Raw genomic sequence first — 22,743 nt, 5'->3', positions numbered from 1 at the left:
CCGAGCCAGCACCAGATCTTGTAGAAGGCGAAGAATGCTGGTACCTTCCATCCTTTGGAGTCTACCATCCTCGTAAACTGGAGAAAATCAGAATCGTCTTCGACTCAAGCCCTCAGTTCAAAGGAACTTCTTTAAATAACGTTCTTCTAACGGGTCCAAATCTAACGAACAACCTTGTAGGAGTGTTGATACGGTTCAGGAAGGAACCCATTGCTGTGACAGCTGACATCCAACAGATGTTCCACTGTTTCGTAGTCCAAGAAGACCACAGAAATTATCTCAGATTCTTGTGGCACCGCAACAATGACATTAAGGATCAGGTGATAGATTATCGCATGAGAGTCCATGTCTTTGGCAATAGTCCATCTCCTGCCGTGGCAACTTATGGACTGAGAAGAACAGCACAGGAAGGTGAAAAGGAATTTGGATTTGCCACCAGGCAATTCATTGAGAGAGATTTCTATGTAGATGATGGTCTGAAATCCTTCCCAACACCTGAAGAAGCCATCAATCTGATAAAAAGAACTCAACAGCTCCTGTTGACTGCTAACTTAAGGCTTCATAAGATCGCATCTAATAGCAGTGAAGTAATGAAGGCTTTTAATCCAGAAGATCATGCTAAAGATTTGAAGGATTTGGGAGTAGATGCCCTACCCACGCAAAGGAGTCTTGGTCTACTCTGGAATGTAACTTCAGATGCATTCACCTTTCAGGTCTCTGACACCAAGAAGCCATTCACCAGACGAGGAGTCCTGTCAACTGTAAATAGCCTTTACGATCCCCTAGGCTTCGTGACTCCAGTTACCGTCCAAGGGAGATCCATACTTCTTCAGCTTACTGAGAGAGTGACAGATTGGGATGCCCCTCTACCAGTAGACTACTACCTAAATGGGAGAAATGGAGAGACTCCTTGAAAGTATTGGAAGAACTTAATATCCCACGCTGCTATTCACCTACTTCAACTTCAAGAAGTCAGAGGAAAGAGATTCATATCTTTTGTGATGCATCCACTGAGGCTATAGCGGCCGTGGCTTATCTCAAGATCATAGATCCCTCCGGGAGATCCCATGTCGGGTTTCTTCTAGGAAGAGCCAAGTTAGCTCCAAAACCGGCTCACACTATTCCAAGATTAGAATTGTGTGGAGCAACCCTAGCTGTCGAAGTTGCAGAATTCCTGCAAAACGAAATGGACACTGAAATTGATCAGGTTAAGTACTACACTGACAGCAAGGTCGTACTTGGCTACATATGCAACAGTGTAAGAAGGTTCTATGTGTATGTGGCTAACAGGGTAGAACGAATAAGAAAAATCAGTAGACCTGAACAATGGAACTATGTCCCGACTGGTTTGAATCCCGCCGACATTGCCACGAGGTCAGTGCCAGCAGTTGTCCTCACGCAAACCATTTGGTTTACAGGACCCAAGTTTTTAACAGATCAGTCTTCTACAAACTCAGAAGAAGATATCGATTTTTACCTGGTGGATCCAGACACTGATCAAGAAATCCGCCCTGAAGTTATAACATTGAGTTCTAACATCTGCTCAAGAAGAAACTTGGAAGTAAGACGTTTTGAACGTTTCTCTTCTTGGAAAAGATTGGTGAAGACTATAGCAAGATTGAGTCATATTGCACAGATTTTCCACAAGTCCAACCAGACATCGTCTTGTCATGGATGGCACACTTGCAAGGAGTCACCCAATGCGTTAGAGTATGAGAAGGCAGAGTTATTTATCATATGTCGTGTGCAAGAAGAAGTCTTTGCCGAAGAGATTAAGTGTTTGAGAGGCAATAGACCAGTCTCAAGGGGTAGCCCACTATTCAAACTGAACCCAATAATCGACAATGAAGGCATGCTTAGAGTTGGACGACTGAATAAGTCAAACCTGCTAAGAAGGGAACAGAACCCTTTGATAGTACCAAGAAACCACCATTTGGCAACCTTGATTATCCGGCATTACCATGAGAGAGTCAGACATCAAGGAAGACACTATACTGAAGGTACCATCAGAGTTGCAGGGTTCTGGATAATTGGAGTGAAAAGACAAATAGCCACGATTATTCATAACTGTGTCAAATGTCAGAAGTTGAGAGGTAGACAGCAGTATCAACAGATGGCTGACCTACCCGCAGACAGACTGAGTGAAGATGCACCCTTTACATATGTTGGAATCGATGTGTTTGGACCATGGATAGTAATGGCCAGAAGAACTCGTGGTGGTGAAGTCAACAGCAAAAGATGGGCTGTAATGTTCACTTGTTTAAGTGTAAGAGCTGTACATATCGAAGTGATTGAGTCAATGAACACTTCGAGTTTTATCAACGCTCTAAGGAGATTTCTTGCTCTAAGAGGTCCTGTAAAGTTGTTAAGATCAGATTGTGGAACGAATTTCATTGGTGCTTGCAGAGAGTTACAGATAGACCAACAACAAGTTGGAAATTATTTGAGTGATCAAGGCTGCGTATGGAAATTCAACCCACCACACTCTTCGCACATGGGCGGAGCATGGGAACGCATGATTGGGATGGCAAGGCGCATACTGGACTCAATGTTGCTTGACGTGAGTTCTTCACGCCTTACCCATGAGGTGCTCACCACATTCCTTGCTGAGGTCGCAGCAGTAATCAACTCAAGACCATTGACTGCCGTATCTACAGACCCAGAATTTCCGACTATCTTAACTCTAGCTACATTATTGAGCCAGAAGATTGGACAGATTCCAGTGCCAAAAGGTATTTTCGTTGAAAAGGACATATATAAACGTCAGTGGAGATATGCACAATACCTTGCAGATCGTTTCTGGGACAGATGGAGGAAGGAATACCTCACTCTTCTCCAAGGACGTAAAAAGTGGCAAACCCAGAAGCCCAACTTAAAGGAAGGGGACCTGGTCCTGCTAAAAGACCAGCAAACTCATCGGATCCAGTGGCCAGTTGGACTTATTACAAAAGCCATTGCCAGTGATGATGGAAGAGTCCGAAATGTGGAAGTTAGGATCGTTAAGGACGGAGACTCAAAAACCTTCCTCAGACCAGTTACTGAGATTGTCCTAATTATGCCTGCTTCTAGTAATTCTGATTCAGTGTTATGTGAGGGAGTCACTTAAGACCTCTAATATAGCTAACTTGCAGAATTGAGAAGGTTAGATAGTATTTTACTGTATGCAATGTTAATCGTATTTTAAAAGGAAGAAAATAATTGTGTAGTGGTATCTCTCGATACCAGACGGGGAGTGTGCTGCCACGCAGCTTTACTGTTTAGCAGTTGTTATTTACATGTTATATTATAATGTTATTTGGTATCATCCACACACCCCTGCTGTTTCTGACTAGTTGGTTGCTTCCACCTTCATTTCCTGTTGTAACACCATTTTAGTTTAGTGGTTATCAAGATGCTGTAGAGTGAGGAGGCTATGTACATCACTGGAAATTTACCTATGAAAACACCTTTATGTTCACACCTTTGTTACCTTGAAGCATAAAGAAGCATTGGAAAATACCTCTGAAGTTGTTATTCATTGAGTAAACTATCTGTTAAGGCGATCATTCAACTTGCTGCACACATTCTGACAGACTGGGTCTAAACGAATCTCGCCACAAGTACAACCGATGCCAAGACAGAACAACCGTAGTTTGTCACCATTCCACGGGTGTGTGCAATTTTTAAAGTGTGATGTGTTGGGTATCTATTTACTCGGCAAAGCATCATCCTTTTATATTTTACAAAAATGTGTTTTGTGTTTTTTGTGCATTTAAAATTAAAGTGGGTATCTATTTGTTCAAAATAATTATTTGAAAATCCGATGTGCAAATACCATGTGGCATAACGAATTGCAACAACCTCCATTTTATTCTCCAGGGCCTCTGCTTAAAATATATAATGTTTGGGGGTTCTAAGTAATTTTCTAGCAAAAAAATAATTTTTACATGTAGGAGAGAAGTGTCAGAATTAGCCTGGTAGGCAATTAATTTAAAATAGAGAATTCATGCAAATTGTAGTAATTTGAAGACTTTTCTGTTTCTTCAGGAAAACTCTTATCTGGGAGAAAACTCTCTTGACAATAGTCGCCACTGCCACCCTGCCTAATTAGCACCGCTAGTTTGCTGGTCTCCCCCCCATGTTATATGGCTGCAGAACTTTGCAGCTAAAGCCCAATGTGGGGGTAATCTGACCCATTTAGCACTGTTGCAGATTATTTTGCACCACCAGAACTACAGGCAATAGGAACTGCCAATATAATTTCACTTTTCCTATGTCATTCGTACCACAGGAGGGCATTTTAATGGTTCTAGAATAGTCATTGGGTGGCACTCTTGCCTTTTTGGAAAGTTTTGTAATCTGGAAAAACTTTATTTTGTTTCTAATTTACTAAGATTAGCAGAAAAGCATTCCTTTTATATTGGTGTGGTGAGAAGAAACGGTATGGTGATTTGTTTTAGAACAGTGATTGTTAGCATTTTCTGTTTCTGGGCCTTTCACCTATTCTCTAGAGGCAGAAATACAGCTGGTTGATGGAACTTCAGGTCAGATTAACACTTTCTATGGCTAGTAATGTCCAGCTTCAGCCAATATTCTTTTATTTTAAATAGAGTAAAAAAAAAATGAAAGCGAATCTAAGATTTGCATTCTTATCTTATTCCACCTGATAAAACAATAGCAGAAGAAATGAGGGAAATGAGAGTTGCTTAGACCAGAAATACCAATAAAATCCTCAGATTTTTATATACAGTGGGTAAAATAAGTATTGAACACATCACCATATCTCAGTAGATATATTTCTAAAGGTGCTATTGACGTGAAATGTTCACTGTCAGTAACAACCCATACAAAGAAGTCTTTAGGCTCCATTCACAATTGTGTGACTTCAAAATTATGTGATTTTCATTGCGACTTTGGTGCTACTTTGGCTTTGACCAAGGATGATTGTTTGTGCTGTACACAATTTCACACAAGTCACATGTCACATGTACAACATTCAAGTGTGACTTTGGGGGGTTTACATTGAAGTCTATGGCCCTCAAGGCACATGAAAGTTGGTCCAAAGTAGTGCAGGAACTGCATTCAAGTCGCACAGATATGAATGGTACTCATTGGGAAACATGGGGTTCATCTTGTCATGCGACTTTGGACCCCAAAGTCTCATGACCAACCGCACAAGTGTGTAGATTTTCTATTGGATTCAAGTCCTGGCTGGGCCATTCTATCAGCTTTATTTTCTTTCTTTGAAACCAATTGAGAGTTTCCTTGGCTTTGTGTTTGGGATCATTGTCTTGCTGAAATGTCCACCCTCGTTTCATCTTCACCATCCTGGTAGATAGCAGCAGAGTTTTATCAAGAATGTCTCTGTACATTTTTCCATTCATCTTTCCTTTGATGACATGAAGTTTGCCAGTACTGTATGCTGAAAAACAGCCCCACACCATGATGTTCCCACCTCAATGCTTCACTTTGGTATGGTGTTTTTGGGGTGATGTGCAGTGCTATATGACCTCCAAACATGGTGTGTATTATGACATCCAAAGAGTTCAATTATGGTCTCATCTGACCAGACTATATTCTCCCAGTATTTCACAGGCTTGTCTAAATGTTGTGCAGCAAACTTTAAATGAGCTTCAATGTGCTTTTTCTTCAGCAAAGGAGTCTTGCACAGTGAACGTGCATACAGGTCACGATAGTTGAATGCATTACTTATTGTTTTCTTTGAAACAATTGTACCTGCTAATTCCATGTCTTTCTCAAGCTCTCCACAAGTGGTCCTTGGCTCTTGTACAACTCTTCCGATAATTATTTTCACTATGGCAAAAATCTTGCGAGGAGAATCTGGTCGTGGTCAGTTTATAGTGAAATTATGTTCTTTGCACTTCTGGATTATGTCCCCAACAGTGCTCACTGGAACATTTTGCAACAATAAATTTGCAAAGGTCTTGAGAGAGCTCTTTGCTTTTACCCACCATGAGAGGTTTCTTCTGTGACACCTTGGTAATAAGACACCTTTTTACGGGCCATCAGTTGAGACTGAAGCTGCTGATATTAATTTGCACTGACAAGGGGCAGGATTGCTTTCTAATTACAGATAGATTTCAGCTGGTGTCTTTTTTTGTATCTCCCTTTCTTCATCTGTTCAATAGTGTGTGTGTGTGTGTGTGTGTGTGTGTGTGTGTGTGTGTGTGTGTGTGTGTGTGTGTGTGTGTGTGTGTGTGTGTGTGTGTGTGTGTGTGTGTGTGTGTGTGTGTGTGTGTGTGTGTGTGTGAGATCTCTATCACCTTGCTAGTGGCAAGAAAATCTCCCCCACACCATTACATCACCACTACCAGCTTGAACCGTTGATACTGATGTACTTAATAATAAAGTGGCCTGTGTGTGTATATCTATCCATTGTCCAGTTCACTTCCCAGAGTTTTGGTTGCCTGGTCCCCCTGCTTCACTCTGTGGTTCCTTTCACCAGTCCCTGCCTCACTATTGTATTCTATAGTGATGTAGGGATCAATAGATGGCACCACGGAGAGGAGTGCTGGCTTTTGCCACTCCTGGAAGTGTTGAATGTGGATTGTTAAGCAAGATTCTTTTAACTTTGTGGAGCTTGCTGCACAAGCAGGAGTACAAGTAAGTGTTTGATTTTTAGGGAGCTGCTGGCAGCTGTTTATAAAATGTGCATCATAGGCTTTGATTTTTTTTTTTTCATCCTAGGTATGTGGAGTTCAATCTCGTCTATGACAGAGGTACCAAGTTTGGCCTTGCAACTCCCGGCTCCAGGATAGAGAGCATTCTGATGTCTCTGCCATTGACTGCCAGGTAAGGATTTTGTAATATATTACTTTTGTTAAATCCTGCTATCCTGTTTCTTGATGTCTTAGATCACAATCACTTGGCTATTAACCACAACAATGAAAAGCTTCAGTAAGATAGTCTAAACAAGTGCCAAATCCAGTTACTGTGTGATGCAGAATCCACTTGCAGACCAATGATGTACCCGTATGTTGCTGGACTTTCGGTGGTTATTCCGAAGTGATACTTTTTTTTTTTTTTTTTTTTTGTTTAGAGGCAGTGGTTGGCTGTCTTATACAAGCAATCAGAGCGGCTAACTAGCTGCTTGATTTGTACAAGCAGTGGGAGGGGACATCATGGTACCAGGCACTATTATTGGAGCCGGTACCATGTCATCGCTGTGACCAATCATAGCAATGACCTGATCACAAGTAAACAAGTGGAATGAATGGTCTTTCCTTCATAATGGCATTAGTTACTATTGTGATCCCTGTGATTTGGTCGTAGTGATTACATGGTACAGGGTAATTCACAGCGACCCTGTACTATGTGATGGCTATAGCCAATCGCAGAAAACATAATAGTAAACAATGAGTCATGCGTGAAAGCCATTCATGACAGTCAAAATGATCGCTTTTACAGTGCCCATCATGGTAAAGAACAATCCTGGGGGGGACTTGTCATTCACTTAGTCCCTAAACTCCACCATACCAGACATATTGTCCCTGATTGTTGCCACAGCAGTCATTGTGGTATCATAAGAACTTGTTCACATGTGTGATGCTCTCTGAAGAGCCATCAATGTTCAGATCACTCTTCAAAGAGCATTGCCTCCTCACCACCTGCTTTAACCCCTTGGACCCCGCACAAGCAACCCTGTTCACGGTGGGTGTACAGGGGCTATAATTCCTTCCACAGCTGCAAAGCATCACAGCCACTGCAGGTGTACACCCCCAGCCACTGCCTCTGCAGCTAAAGGGTGTAGCAGTTAAGGGGTGGTAAAATGCCCCCCCCCCTCCAAATTTCACATGTGAACGAGCACTCATGGTGCAGTCAGTCGAAACTCTTCAATCACCACCACACCAGCCATAGTGTTGCCTGACCAGTGTAGTTAGAATCAGTTTTCCTGATTTGCCTGTTTAATGACCACATTTTTGTTTGTTGCCTGGGTCAATCATTTGCTCATATGCTGACCATGTCTCTGCCTGCACCTGAGCTGACCCATGTGCACATCCATCTGGCTTATGGTCCTGCAAGACACCTGTCACACTTTTTTTTTTTGTTGTTCTTTTCTTTAGCCTTCTTTACTTTGTGGCTGGGGAACATGGCATTCCTGAAGGGCAGCCACATAACCAGTAGGCTAGGTTTGCTTAATTATATGATCAGGGAATGGTATAGAATGGTGACCCTACACCTAACCTATATTCTCTGATCACTTGTATAGAGGTGACCATTACAGTGCATTGGTCATGTGGTGTCACCATACTCAGGAGTAGCAGAATGTGTTTTGGTTGTAATTCTAAGTATGCCAAACAAACCATCATGCTTCTTAGAAAATACCTTGAAGTGTTTGCTCCTTCAAAGACCAAAGGTGCTCCCTGGATTTTGGGCCTCTATGTATCTAGGCTGTGAAAGTCTCACATGTGGTATCCCCATACTTAGGTGACATAGCAGAATTTGTTTTGGGGGTGTAATTTTAAGAGGTGTGTGTGTGTGTGTGTGTGTGTGTGTGTGTGTGTGTGTGTGTGTGTGTGTGTGTGTGTGTGTGTGTGTGTGTGTGTGTGTAATAACTTGCTAAAATTGCAACTTTTTTGGGGGGGGGGGGAACACATTTTATTTAATTTAAAAGATTTACAGTACAAATTAAACTCACGATACCACCACTTACTAAATATCTTGGACATTTTTAAGGCCTGAAGAAATTACATTAGCAGCCAGTACGTTAGGATTGATCCTATTTCAAATAATTTGTCTGTCTATCATATGCAGGAATGGAGTGTGGAGGGGTATGGTGGTGGTTAGTATGTACAGGAGAGGAATACATATGATATGATCGCAGTTAGTTTGCGCAGGAGAGGAGTGGGGAGTGTATGGTGGCAGGTACTATGTGTATAAAAGCAGTACTCAGTGTATGGCATTGGGTAGTATGTGAAGGAGAGGAGTGCACACCATATGTCTCTGCTCATCCTTGCACCCCAGTACCCCCCCTTTTTGCTCATGTTTGCATTCCAAACTAATCTTTGTTACCTCTTGATTTCCCCCCCCCGCCCCCAATCCTTCTGCTGACCTTTGCAGTACAGGCTGATGGAAGGCCCCATGCCAGCGGCAGTTTACATCATACAGCAGAGGTGGACTTGGGGCACATGGGGAGTTTGATATACCTATGAATTCGCAAACAATTTACATATCAATGTGCCTACCATTTACATATCAATGCCACCTCCTGTCTGCGATTTATATATTGACTCCACCTGCTGTCCCACAAGTTACACATCAGTCGTGTGCACACACAGAGCAGGGCTTAGCAGCATTAGAGGCTCACTGGGCTGGCCCTTTCTTAAGGTAGGGGCCTGGAGCTGTAGCTACCCCTATGTTAATCTGGCCCTGCTTCTACCCAGACATATTCTTATGGAATAAGTGTGGCATGTGGAAAACTGTATGAAAAAGTGCACGATGGTGAAAATTAGCATTAAGTTTAAAAGAGGAAATTAGCAATAAAGACATCGAGGAGATGCAAATCTGTTGTGTGTGTTTTTGTATTTTAACCACTTGCCGACCAGCCACAGTACATATACTGCGGCAGGTCGGCACCGCTACGCAAATTCACGCGTGTGTGCATGTATGTATGTATGTACGTACACTTGCATTTCAGATAGGGGGCACGTACGACTGCCTTACCTGCGCCGCCGATCGCAGCCGTGGGTATCAATCACTGGGTCCCGGCTGGTGATTACCCGCTGGAGCCTAGCGATTAACGGCAAACACTGCATTTAGCCCCTACGCTTACCCCCCCCCCACACTTCTCCCCCCGCAAGTGCAGTGTCAGTAGGTCACTGTCAGTGTTCACAGAATCAGGCCTGAACTCTGCTGTATATGAGCGTTATCAAAATTTACCAGCAAGTGCTAACAGAGTGCCGGTACTAGTGCTACGCTACCTTTTTGGTGAACTGGCGAGCACCAGCAGCCTAGTACATACTGGTCTTTCACATACCAGCACTGCAGTATCACTTGGTGATGTGGCAAGTCCCATTTGCAAGCACACTGGCCTGTAGAGCCCCTAGTATCCTTCCAGATGTGCTTGCAAATCCTGATTGGTAGCCCACAAATTCTGCAGCACCCATACTTCCCCCATTCACTGCCCAACCCGGAGTTCAGGTGGAAACTGCAAATTTAACTCCTCCCCTTGATTTTTTTAGAGCTGTTTTTCACGGAAGATCTGTATGCATTGATTGTGAATCAAAGCAATTTATATGCACAACAGTTTATCGCCGCCAACCCAAATTCAAACCTTGCCAGACCCCTTGCATGGAAACCAGCTACGGTTTCCAAATTTTACATATATAATTTTTTTTTCTTTTTGGGCCTAATCCTCAGCATGGGCATTACTAATAAAAATGAATTGCGGTTGTATTGGTCCACAGATCCGATTCATCATATGCCTGTGTTCTCTACTGCCATGGCCAGGCATAGATATGAGAGTATAATGTTTTATGCATTTCAACAACAATACACTGTCGTCTTCAAGGTGACCCTGAATTTGACCAGCTCCACAAAATTTGGCCCCTCGTAATCACCTTAACCAAAAATTTGCAGATGTCTATACTCCCCAGCAAAAAATCTGCATTGGGGAGTCCCTCATTCATTTTTCTGGCCATCTTACATTCAAACAACTTCTCCCCAGAAAGTGTACCAGATATGGGGTCAAGATGTAGAAGACCTGTGAGAGGGCAGCAGGCTATATATATAAGTTTTGGATTTACGAGGGAAAAGATAGTCACGTGGAGCTCCCCCCCCCCCCCCCCCCCCCGGATGCCCAGACTACATGGGGAGCAGTGGCAAGATAGTGTGGGACTTGGTGTCATCCTTTTTGAAAATGGGGCACCACGTATACGTGGACACTTTTTATTCAAGCGTACCACTATTTAGACATTTGTACAATCTTGGAACTGGCGCATGTGGCACCGTGCAACCTAATGTGTGCCCACCATTAGAAGTGGGTGGATGCAGGGCGGTATATTCTAATGGTGGGAATACCATATACTTTTCTGGCAGAGATTTCTTCTCTTTTTTTCATTCAGCTGACAGGCTGCATACAAAAAAAAAAAAGAACATGGCATATATACCCAACAAGGACCTGGTACATCACTGGTTATACCAGGCTGATGCCTACAGCTGCAGGGATCATCCTGGTATTGTTTTTTTCAGCCAGCGATCGTCTGTCATGTAAAAGCAATCCTAGTGGCTAATTAGCTGCAGGATTGGTTTTACAAGTGGCGGGAGATGATGCCCTCCTCCCTCGCTGCCTTCCACGGCCTTCTCGGGCAGTCCTGTGCCATCGGGGGAACCTGAGAATGCAGCTGGTGTTTCTGACAGCTGATCATAGAGCTGATTGGAGACCAGAGTGGTGCCAATCATCTCTATAGCCTAAGAAATCGGAAGCTGCAAGCATTTCATCACTTCAGTTTTGCAGGCTATAAACAGCCCTATTTATAAATTGGAAAAGCATCTGATCACACTGATCTTGGTGAGATTAGATAATGTAAGGGCAGAGGAGATATCCAGAGTTTGATAGACCCCAGATTTCTCAAAACAATATATGACAATGCCCATTGAAGTTATAGGGGTTATTTGCATTCCCTGTTATAGCATTAAAAGTGATTAAAAAAAATGAAAGATACAATATAAAAATAACTAAAAAAAAAAAAAAAAAATCGCCCCTCCCTTGCGCGCACACTTGTGTTCACAAGCCTTGACCCTGTGCCAGTATGTAAACAGCGGTTGCACCATGCATGTGAGGTATTGCCATGCACGTCAGATCAAGGGCAGTAATTCTAACACTAGACCTCTGTAAATCTAAAATGGTTGCCTTTAAAGGCTTTCAAAGCTACCAGCATTTCATCACTTCAGTTTCGCAGGATATAAACAGCGCCATTTGTAAATTGGGAAAGCACCTGATCACACCGATTTTGGCTTGATTAGATAATTTAATGGCAGAGGAGATATCTAGAGTCTGATAGACCCCAGATTTCTCAAAAAAGAATAAATGACAATGCCCATTGAAGTTATAGGGGATCTCTGCATTCCCTGTGATAGCATTAAAAGTGATTTAAAAAATAAATTTAAAAAAATGAAAGGGACAGTGTAAAAATAATTTAAAAAAACGCACACCTGTGTGCGGGAGCGTTGACCCTGTGCCGGTATGTAAACAGCGGTTGCACCATGCATGTGAGGTATTGCTGTGAACGTCAGATCAAGGGCAGTAATTCTAACACTAGACCTCCTCTGTAAATCTAAAATGGTAGCTTGTAAAGGCTTTTAACACGTTGCCTATGGATATTAAAAACGTATGCAGTTTGTTGCCATTGCATGGGGCATGTGCAGTTTTAAAGCACGTCATGTTTGGCATCTATTTACTTGGCATACCATCATCTTTTATATCTTACCAAATAAAAGTAAAAAAAGTGTATTTTTTTTTTTTTAAATTGCATTTGAAAAATCGCTGCATGAGTACTATGCGACATAAAAAATTAAGGCACCCACCATTTTTTTTTCACTAGGGTGTTTGCTTTAAAAAAATATATAATGTTTAGGGGGTTAAAATTAATTTCCTAGCAAAAATAACTTTTTTTTTTTTTCCTTCATGTGAACAAAAAGTGTCAGAAAAGGCTTGGTCTTCAGGTGGTTAGAAGAGTGAGTGATGTGTGGCATAAACTTCTAATGCTGGGCATAAAACGCCCCCACCCACCAAAATGACCCCTTTTTGAAAAGTAGACACCCCAAACTATTTGCTGAGAGGCATGTTGAATCAATAGAAGAAATTATTTTTTTACCGCAAGTTTTTGGAAAATGACAAAAAAATTCTTTTTTTTAACACAAAATTGTCATTTAAATGATTTATTGCTCACACATGCCATGAGTATATGTGGAATAACTCCCCAAAATACATTCTGCTACTTCTCCCAAGTATGAGGGTACCACATGTGAGAGACGTTTTGGCAGTCTAGCCAAGTACAGGACCCCAAAATCCAATAAGAACATGCAGGCTTTGAAAGGGTTTTAGTTCCTCATTACACTTCCTGACTACCTATCACAGTTTCAGAGGCCCTGAAGTGCCAGGATAGCACCAACCCCCCCCCCCCCCCAAATGACCCATTTTTGGCAAGTAGACACCCCAAGGAATTTGATAAGAAGCATGCTGAGTATTTTGCAGATCTCGTTTGTTGCCACACGTTTTTGGAAAATTAAGAAAAACAAAACCTATTATTATTATTATTATTTATATATATATAAAAATAATTTTTTTTTGTTTAATATTTCAAAACCTTGTGAGAAAAAATTACATCTGCAAAATACTCACCATGCCTCTTTTTAAATTCCTTGGGGTGTCTACTTTCCAAAAAGGGGTCATTTGGGGAGGTTTGGTGCTAAGTTAAGCACCTTCAGGCTTTCAAAGTGGTCATTGGATTTCAAGCTCCTGCATGTGGCTAGGCTCCCAAAAAGTCTCACATGTGGTATCCCCATACTCAATAGAAGTAGCAGAATGTATTTTGTGGTGCAATTTCACATATACTTATGGCTTGTGCGAGAAATATATAATTTAAATGACAACTTTGTGTTGAAAAAAAAAAGTTTGTCATTTTTCCAGAAACTTGTGGGGAAGAAAAATCTTCCATGGACTCAATATGCCTCTCAGCAGATAGCTTAGGATGTCTACTTTCCGAAAAGGGGTCATTTGGGGGTGTTTGTACTATCCTGGTATTTTAGCACCTCAAGAAATGTGATAGGCAGTCAGAAAGTAACAGCTGTGTTAAGTCTATTATCTATACCATAGTTTGTAGACGCTATAACTTTCACACAAAGCAATAAATATACACTTATTTGGATTTTTTTAACCAAAAACCTGTAGCAGAATACATTGTGGCCTAAATATATGACGAAATTTCAGTTTGTTTTTTTTTGGATATTTTTTATGACAGAAATGAGAAAATCTAGTTTTTAAAAAAAAAAAAAGTTTTTCTTTATAGCGCCAAAAATAAAAAGCGCACAGGTGATCAAATGCTACCAAAAGAAAGCTCTATTTGTGTAAAACAAAAAAACATACATTTTATTTATGTACCATATTACATGACCGCGCAATTGTCTGTTAAACTAGTGCAGCGCTGTATAGCAAAGAAATGGCGTAAATTGCAGTATCTATACCATAGTTTGTAGACGCTATAATTTCACACAAAGCAATCCATATACACTGATTGGGATTTGTTTTACCAAAAACATGTAGCAGAATACATTTTGATCTAAATTTATAACTAACTTTGAGTTTACTATATATTTTTTATAGCTGAAATAAAAAATATCGTTTTTTTTCTTAAAATTTTTTGATTTTTTTGTTTATAGTGCGAAAAATTAATAGCGCACAGGTGAACAAATACCACCAAAGACAGCTCTATTTGTGTGGAAAAAAGTACATAAATTTCGTTTGGGTACAGCATTGCATGACCACGCAATTATCAGTTGAATTAGTGCAGTGCCAAGTAGCAAACATAGGCCTTGTCAGGAAGGGGGGTAAATCCTCTGGAGAGCAAGTGGTTAATCCATGCAATAACTTTTAATTGTTTTGTTTTTTCTGCCAGATGGGAATACAATCATGTACCACCTCCGGAGTCACGGGAAGCTGAAATTCTTAGTATTCTGCGGGAGCCCAAGGACTGGGTGCATTGATGTCATCAGGAAAATGTTAACTCCTCTCATTCTCTACTTTTATTCCACTTGTGCCTTGAAACAGAACAGAACTTCTGGAAAACAGCTAAATGTAATTTGAATGTAAATTTACTTGTAAGCTGCTAATTTTTCAATCTGTACAACCAGGCATGTGCTCTTACTATAAAGTGTTTTTTTTGTTTGTTTTTTTTTTTTTCTTTCTCTGGACTCCCCTTGTCAGCTAAGGGCTCATGTACACGGGGCGTTTGGAAAACTGTTTTGAAGGATGGAAACTGACTGCTGGAAAACGTAGGTTAAATAAAGTCAGGTTAGCTGCATTTGCATACCACATTTATGCTCATTTATTTGCATTTAGAAGCGTTTTTTAAAGGATAACCTCAGGAGACCCTCCCAAATTTCAGAATGCACTGAAAAATCGTAAATAATTAACTATTTCAGACATTGTGAGAGGAAAAGAGAGCAGAAGCAGAGAGAGCAGCATGTGTTGAGATGACCTGTCTTTTCTGGTTGTATTCACTATGGATCCCATCATGAGCATAATGCGGCACGTTCTACCATTTTTTTTTTTTTTTTTTTTCCTTCATGCAAAACCTGGAACTGACTGTGCTGGTGTACTAGGTCCATTTGAATAAATGGAAAATGCTTTGCATACATTTCTGATAATGAAAAAAGGTTCTAGACAGCATCTGGACATGGAACAGTTAAAAACGCTTATAAACGCAGTTAACTGCATTTAAAAGCATTTGGCATTTGAAACGCCGGTAAAATCTACTCCTGAACGCAAGTTTGGTGCATTAAAAAAAACAGACTGCAAACTCAACTGCCTGTAAACGTCTGTGTGTACATGGACACCTAGGAAAACAAAGAGTTCAGGGGCTGATGAAGAAAAATGCTGAACAGCTCCTGAATGTCAGTTTAGGGGCTGCAGTGTACATGAATCCTAACTGACCCATTTGTATTGCAAGAAAAAAACAAAAAACGAATACCCTTTTCTTACCTAATGCCGTGTTTGTCATACTCCAGTGCAGAGTCTTCCCTATTTGGTTCAAAGGGGGTGGGGGGCTCTTTTGGGTGTCCACATCACTGCCTGCTTGATTGCCTATCCAGTGTGAAATGGTGTCTTCAGTGGTGAAGTTCAGCGCAGAAGGTCTGTCAGGAACAGTCTGTATGTTGCAGGCATATCTCAGTCCCTTTCTCCCAGAATCTGGGCCAGTGAGGGACCTTGGGACCATGCAGCATGGCTTTGGAGAAAGTTAAATATTTGCCAGAGATGAGCTTTAACTGTGTATTTGGCTGTTTGCCTGGCCTGTAACTTTAAAGTAATAGTCTTGTTTTTCTGCTGGATGAATCCTGCTGGGCTCATCCATACATTGTAAGTCTTTATAATTCTGAGAGTGGGATTCTTCATTTGAGGACCTGACATATATTTTTGGTGGGGTGGGGCTGTTTGCATGACTACACTTTGCATATAGACTAAAATATTGTAACATTGGACACTAAAATAAAAGCTCAAGATAAAGTCCTTCTCTATATGCTGTACACACAAATGATCTTCCTTTCTTTCCTTTCTTTCCTTTCTTTCCTTTCCTTTCCTTTCCTTTCTTTTTCTTTTCTTTTTCCTTTCTTTTCCTTTCCCCTTTCCTTTTCCCTTTTCCTTTCCTTTTCCTTTTCCTTTTCCTTTTCCTTTTCCTCATTCACTTCCACATGGTGTTGCACTAGCAGCGTGTCTATTTCCAGGGCTGCTAATTAGACACACTATTAGCCTCGATTCACACTGTAGCAGGTCGCGTGTGCCATGTTTGCACCTGAAGGGAAGAAGTCCCTGATTCTTGTTTAAAAAACAGGTCCATGCACCTGAAAAGCTGCTACATTCTTCCATTAAGAATTATTGCCACCCTTGCATGTCTGTAAAAGAGCAGTGTGTTTTTGCTTGTGGGTTGGGGTAACGCATGTAGGTTTACAGTGTGAACATAAGCCTAAGATTGGCCTTACATTATATAATGTTCTTGATAATTTTGCTTTAGATTTACCAAAAACCATATAATGAGGTCAAACCTAAACAACACTTTCAGTTATATCCAATTAGGCAGGCTCTTGCACTACATAGTTGAAGGTAAATCTAAAGGAAATTGGACAGAATATTGTATAGTGTATGGTGAGCCTAAATAGTCTTTGTGCCATGGACGGTAGAAAAATAACATTTTTATCCTCTACTCCTATTACACACAAATGACTCTCTCCCTAATGGCGTCACAGGCAGCAATAAAAACCCCGACAGGTGTTCTAATCTAGCTCTACTCTGTCCAAAACTTAAAAAAGAGAAATAATTATGCAACCAAAATTAGTGTGTACCCTAAAATCCCCCCAGCATTTTCCCTGTTTCTGTCGGAGGCTGCCATTTTGCTGAATCCCAGAGCCCCTTGAGCAGTATGTAGTAAATCTGAAGTCTGTCGGCAGATCGGTCTCTAGATTTTCAGCAGTGCCAAAAGGAGTAACTGTGTATGTGCAAAGCACGGTGACACAGTGTATTGCTGGATTTTAAATGTTTAGTCACTTATTTTTAATATTTTGCAAAGCTATATCTGCAAAAGGGGCCACTCTAAAGTGAACTAGCAGGATTTTATTTTCTGACTAAAGTTCTGCTTTAACTAGCATAAAACAAAGCCTAGATGTGGATAGAAAATGTTTGTCATCTGGTTTTACCCTGACAATGTTTATTATAATGATTATTTTGAGCTATCCAATTCCATATGCAAGTATTTTAGTAAAAGTTGATGCACTTAAAGAAAAAAAAAAAAAAATCTGCTGCTAGTTGTTCATTTACAGCATGCACTGTGCCTGGTAGAAATCTGAGCATTTAAAAAAGAAAAAAAAAAACATTCAGAATACTTGAGTTTCCCTTTTTATCATGCCTTTGCAATGTGAATGAAGATCTTGCTACTTGTAAAGCTTTGTGTTTTTTTATTATTATTAATAATATCCTGCAAGAGTTGCCTCTGGAGGTGTCCGCTCCCTGTGAATTTCTATTTTACTTGATTGTATTACTATTTTATTTGTAATTAAGACTGATTTTACACCTTGACATGTGAAGCTTCAATGGATGTTTTATACATTTTGTATTGATAATTACAGACAACATAGAGCTATGGTGTTATAAATAAATCAATATTTTCCTGACAAACCAGACGTTAGTTCTTTTCCTTCTTTATATGAACTACAGCCATACTAGTGCCAAATTAAAATGTCCCAACACAACAAATTGTTAAGTCCTCATGCACACAGACACTTTTTTACAAGCACATTCTAACTTTTACATGCGTTTAGGCACATTTACAGGCATCAAGCACTTGGACGTTAATTCATTTGAATTTCATTTATTATTCTTTCCAATGACATGAATCAATACTCGAGTGCTAAATGTGCCTAGTATTAGCATGCATTTAGATGTGTTTACAAGCATTTTTTTCTGCAAAAACAGTACTGCTCCTGGATGCACTGGCAGTGTTTTAGATGGGCCAGAACCAGCAACCTCAGCTGTCAGCTGCTATTTTCTTATGACAGCACCCCAATGTATAGGTTATCGGCAGTGCTCTAGAGCAGTGGTCTCCAAACTGTGGCCCGAGGGCCAGATGTGACCTTTGCTAGCCTTTATCCAGCCCCTTGGGGGGGTGTAATAGTCCTCCCAAGGATATGGGGCACTATTCCTCCCACTGACGCCAGTGACGGGCCACTATTCCTCCCACTGACGCCAGTGACGGGCCACTATTCCTCCCACTGACGCCAGTGACGGGCCACTATTCCTCCCACTGACGCCAGTGACGGGCCACTATTCCTCCTCCTACTGACCACAGGCGCTCTGTAACTGACTACCAGCCCTGTGGCAATGTTTCTCACTAATAGTGGGCCTGGGACAGTTTCTATCCCCACTGGCCACAAACCGCCACCCCCCCCCCCCCCCAATGTCTGAAGGACCGTAAACTAGCCCATTGAAAAGTTGGGAGACCTCTGGTTTAGGAACAAGTGCCAATCAAGCATTTTAGTGTTCAACTCACACGGAACATGCCTGGCATAGAATTTTTTTTTTTTTTTTACAATGGTAAACCGACAGCAGGAATATGCAAATCTCCAATGCTGTCATTGTACACGCTCCTTGGCTTGTCGATGACCTGGAACAATCGTGTATGTATATGGTGGTAGGACACTGAATATTTACATGCTTCTTATCAAGCCAGTGACAGTCTTATGTAATGAGAAATCTGTGTGAATAAAAGAGCATGCCAAACTATCATCTGAAGAGTCCAAGATTCTTTATTAATGTCATCACACAACAACAGGAAGATAAGACATCCAATGCATTTTGATGACTGAGAATCTCATTTCCTCAGGTCTTAGTGTGGGGAAAAAATGGTGTCTATGGGACTTGAAACAAGCTCCTGGTTATGAATCTCTTGACAGGGAAGAAGAATTAATGTTCCTCAGTGATCCATCACTTGGTCATAGAAGCAGCAACCTCACATTAATAATATATAAGGGTTGTAAAGCCTCAGGTGACATAGAGATGAGTATTTTTACAGACCGTTTGTAGAAGTCACTGTGATTTTTACTGCCTGTAAAAGTCTGCAAAAATACTGGCTGTCTTACCCCCGTAGTCTCTATGGTGGGCTGGCAGTGGATTGGTAAGTTTACTATCTCCCAAGTCCTGCCCACTGCCCGCCTGTCAAAACTATTGATTGCTAGACTGGCTTAGCGTCCTAGCAACCAATAAGATGCACAGAGGCCCTGGCAGTTACAGGAGGAAGCTGTAATTTCCTCCTCTAGCTGCTCCGTCTTGTAGTGCTGCCTTCCTATCTCAGCTTCTGTTCTGCCTGCTGGGAGACATTCGAAGCCTCAGAGTACACCTGCTGGCCAGCCCGGGACACTGATGGTGACTGAGTGAGGGTAGGGTGCTAGCTGGGGAGGGAAGTAAGTGGAGGAGTCTGGGCCAGGGACAGTCAGAGAGGAGAGGGCACAGGCAGTGTGTTGTCAGTATCACATAGCGATACCTGTCCTGCCTTCAGAGGAGGGGGAAGGGAACACTGATCAGGTCATTGTGTACACACTGCAACATCACCCCCTCCATAGAGATGTGTATTACAGTTAAATACCAGCACCAGGGGCGGACTGACAACTCATGGGGCCCCTGTGTCCATGCCTACACTCAAAAAAGCCTATAAAAAAAGGTACCGGGGCATTTTATGGGGCCCCCTACTGACCCCGGGCCCTCGGGCAGTGACAGAGTGACTGAATGGTCAGTCCGCCCCTGACCAGCACCCATAATAAACGTGTTTCATATTATGCCTCCACCACACTCTGAAAATAGAAAGGAAAAAGGTACAAGGTATAAAGAACAGAAAACAAAAAAACAGACAAAGATTCAAAACCATTCCAGGGTATACCAAACACTATCCCAGTCCATGCATAAAAGCAAACAAAAAAAAAACATTACTGGATCACAGAAATACCCTAGACTTTTAAGTAGGTAATATTGGGCACCGAGAGCCCCCACTTGCACAGGGGTTTACATCTAAACAGAACATTATTCCCCTACGGGCATCTACCAGTGTTCCTGTTTACATCAGATTTTCCCTTTACATCAGGGTCCATAGAGTTCCCCCTTGCACTGTAGGGGGAGCCCTGTGGACTCTGATGTAATTGAGAAATCTGATGTAAAGGAGAACTCTGAGGACTGTGATGCAAAGAGAACTTTGGGAACTCTGATGTAAGGGGGAACTCGGGGACTAGTCATGCTTATATTTTGTCACTGTTTTTTTTCATTGTAAAGCCAGGCAGATGACTTGTTCTGAGTATTGTTAAAGTTTACATATTGTGTATATACTGCTCACATATCGATTTTCTTAGGTTATAATAGGAGTTTTGCAGGCAAGTACACACTATAGAGCATGGGTCTCCAAACTTTCTAAAGAAAGGAACAGTTTTCTGTCCTTCAGACTTTGGGGGGCCGGACCATTGAGAGTAAACAATGCCCCTTCTTTGGTATTAGGTGAAGAAATAGTTGGTGTCAGTGGGAAGAATAGTGCCCATGGTTAGTGTCAGTTGGAGGAATAGTGCCCCATTGTTTGTCTCAGTGGGAGGTATAGTGCTCCATTGTTGATATCAATGGGAGGGATAGTGCCCCATCATTCTAGTCAGTGGGAGGAATAGTGCCCCATTGTTGGTGTCAATGGAATTAATTATACCCCACCATTGGTGTCAGTGGCAGGAATAATGCCTCAAGGACTGGGTCCGCCCCCCCGGCCACAGTTTGAAGACCACTGCTATAGAGGGATATGTTCTGCAGGGCCATCTTAATAGCATCATGGGCCCCTGGGCAAAGTAATGCACTGGGGCACCTACCAGCCTTCTCCAATTTACGCACCTGCTCTCAAGAATTAAAGTATAAATAGTTGATAGAATTAAAAATATATTTATTAGTCCTTTCATTACATTTGGTTTTAAACAATAAGAAAACATGCTGTAAATCAAAGACTAATCAACACAAAGGGCACAGTACAGCAAGGGGGGGAGCATGAGATGTCATTTCAATTGTAGATTTAGACCAGTGACGGGATGCTGCTGTCCCCATAGACCAGATTCTGGGACACTGCCCAGGACACAGTCATCAGGACAGCTTAGTAAAAAGCACGATTATCCCAGCAAAACCGGGACAGTTGGCAAGAATGATGTAATGCAAGATTATCGTGGGGCCCTTTGGCAGTGCCCAGGAGTGCCCATGAATTAAGATGGCTCTGATGTTCTGTTAGTTGTTCATTGCAGACGTTTTACAACCACTAAGTAATGAATCAAGGATAAGAGTGACAACCTTGAAACTACCACATTTTCACCAGCAATGCAGCTGATCTCATAGTCATGGGAATAACTTCTTTGTGAATTTGAAAAATGATTGAAGAAGAGGTCATGTATATCTAGGAATACTTTGACCAAAGATAGAGGCCTGAATAAGGAAAATACAAGACTGTTTTCTAACAGTTGCCAATCTATAATTTTCCTTTCCTGGTCTTGAATTCTTTTATTGTAAAATATGTTACCACTTTGAGCACCAGGAGTTCTTCACCAAAAATTATCAGTTCTGAGTTCCCAGTCGTAAAACATGTCCCACCCTAAAACCCCTCAACCTAGCCCTACATGTAACCCAGAGGCAAATGCTACAAAAGTAATTTTTAATCTCAGAATCAAAAAAATCTTCCAGTGTAAAAATAGCTTTTTTTGTACTACTGCAGGAGATTTTTAAGAGATTAGTCTCATGAGAATAATCTTCTGAAGTATACTGGAATGGTAGAAATTGCCCAAGAAGCTCATAAATGGGATTGTTTAACAATGAACCCTGTCATGTCCAGGAGTCAATAAAGCCAAGATCTCAAAACCAAATTTAGCAGTGTCGGTATGTGTTAGCTTGACAGGAAGTCTTCAGCCGTGTTTTTCCTTAATAACTATCAGGGTTTTTTAAACACGTATGGCTGTTATTTGGTACATTTTTAATGACTCCCCTGCTTAGGTTTCATTTTATAAGCTAACAAATGTACAAGCAAATGTGCAAAAATATTTATTTTTTTATTTTTAAACCACTTTAGCTCTTGCACCTGTTCATGGTTTGTAGGCCTGAGCAATTTGTACATTTCTGCCTTGAGTCTGTATAGTCAGCAGTATCTTTGTCATTACAGAACACCTCAATATCTGCATTTCACACCTGCTTCTTTTCCAGGGCATTATGTTAACTGTGTTGTGATAGTTTTACTTGGTCAAAACTGCTCCCAAATTTATTTTATATCTGTTTTTTAGGCAGATAGAGCTTTCTTTTGGTGGCATTTAGTAACCACTTTTTTACTGTAAAAAGGAAAAAGGCTAAATGTCTACAAAGAAAATGTTTCCTTTACTTTCTGTTCTAAAACATAGCAAATAAAAATGTCAGGACATTACAAATATCCTTAAAATGACCAGTTTTTGGAAAGTGGACACCCCAAGGTGATTCTATTTTTTGTCACA

General features: G+C 41.2%; 1 protein-coding gene across 1 annotated transcript in view; it reads left to right on the top strand.

Moving 5' to 3' along the window:
• Positions 1 to 18,991, top strand: part of CPOX (coproporphyrinogen oxidase) — a 42,297-nt gene extending 23,306 nt beyond the window's left edge. Inside the window, exons 6-7 of the mRNA XM_089682947.1 lie at positions 6,688 to 6,792; positions 14,616 to 18,991. Coding sequence (XP_089539073.1) covers positions 6,688 to 6,792; positions 14,616 to 14,703 — 193 coding nt within the window. The 3' untranslated portion in view covers positions 14,704 to 18,991. The remainder of the gene's footprint in view (positions 1 to 6,687; positions 6,793 to 14,615) is intronic.
• The last annotated feature ends 3,752 nt before the right edge of the window (positions 18,992 to 22,743 follow it).

Source organism: Staurois parvus, unplaced genomic scaffold (assembly GCF_062004578.1).
Source record: "Staurois parvus isolate SC_StPar_1 unplaced genomic scaffold, SC_StPar_1.0 ptg000299l, whole genome shotgun sequence".
NCBI lineage: Eukaryota > Metazoa > Chordata > Amphibia > Anura > Ranidae > Staurois > Staurois parvus.
Note: the sequence above shows the minus strand (reverse complement) of the source record. Positions and strands in the feature narration are given on the sequence as shown.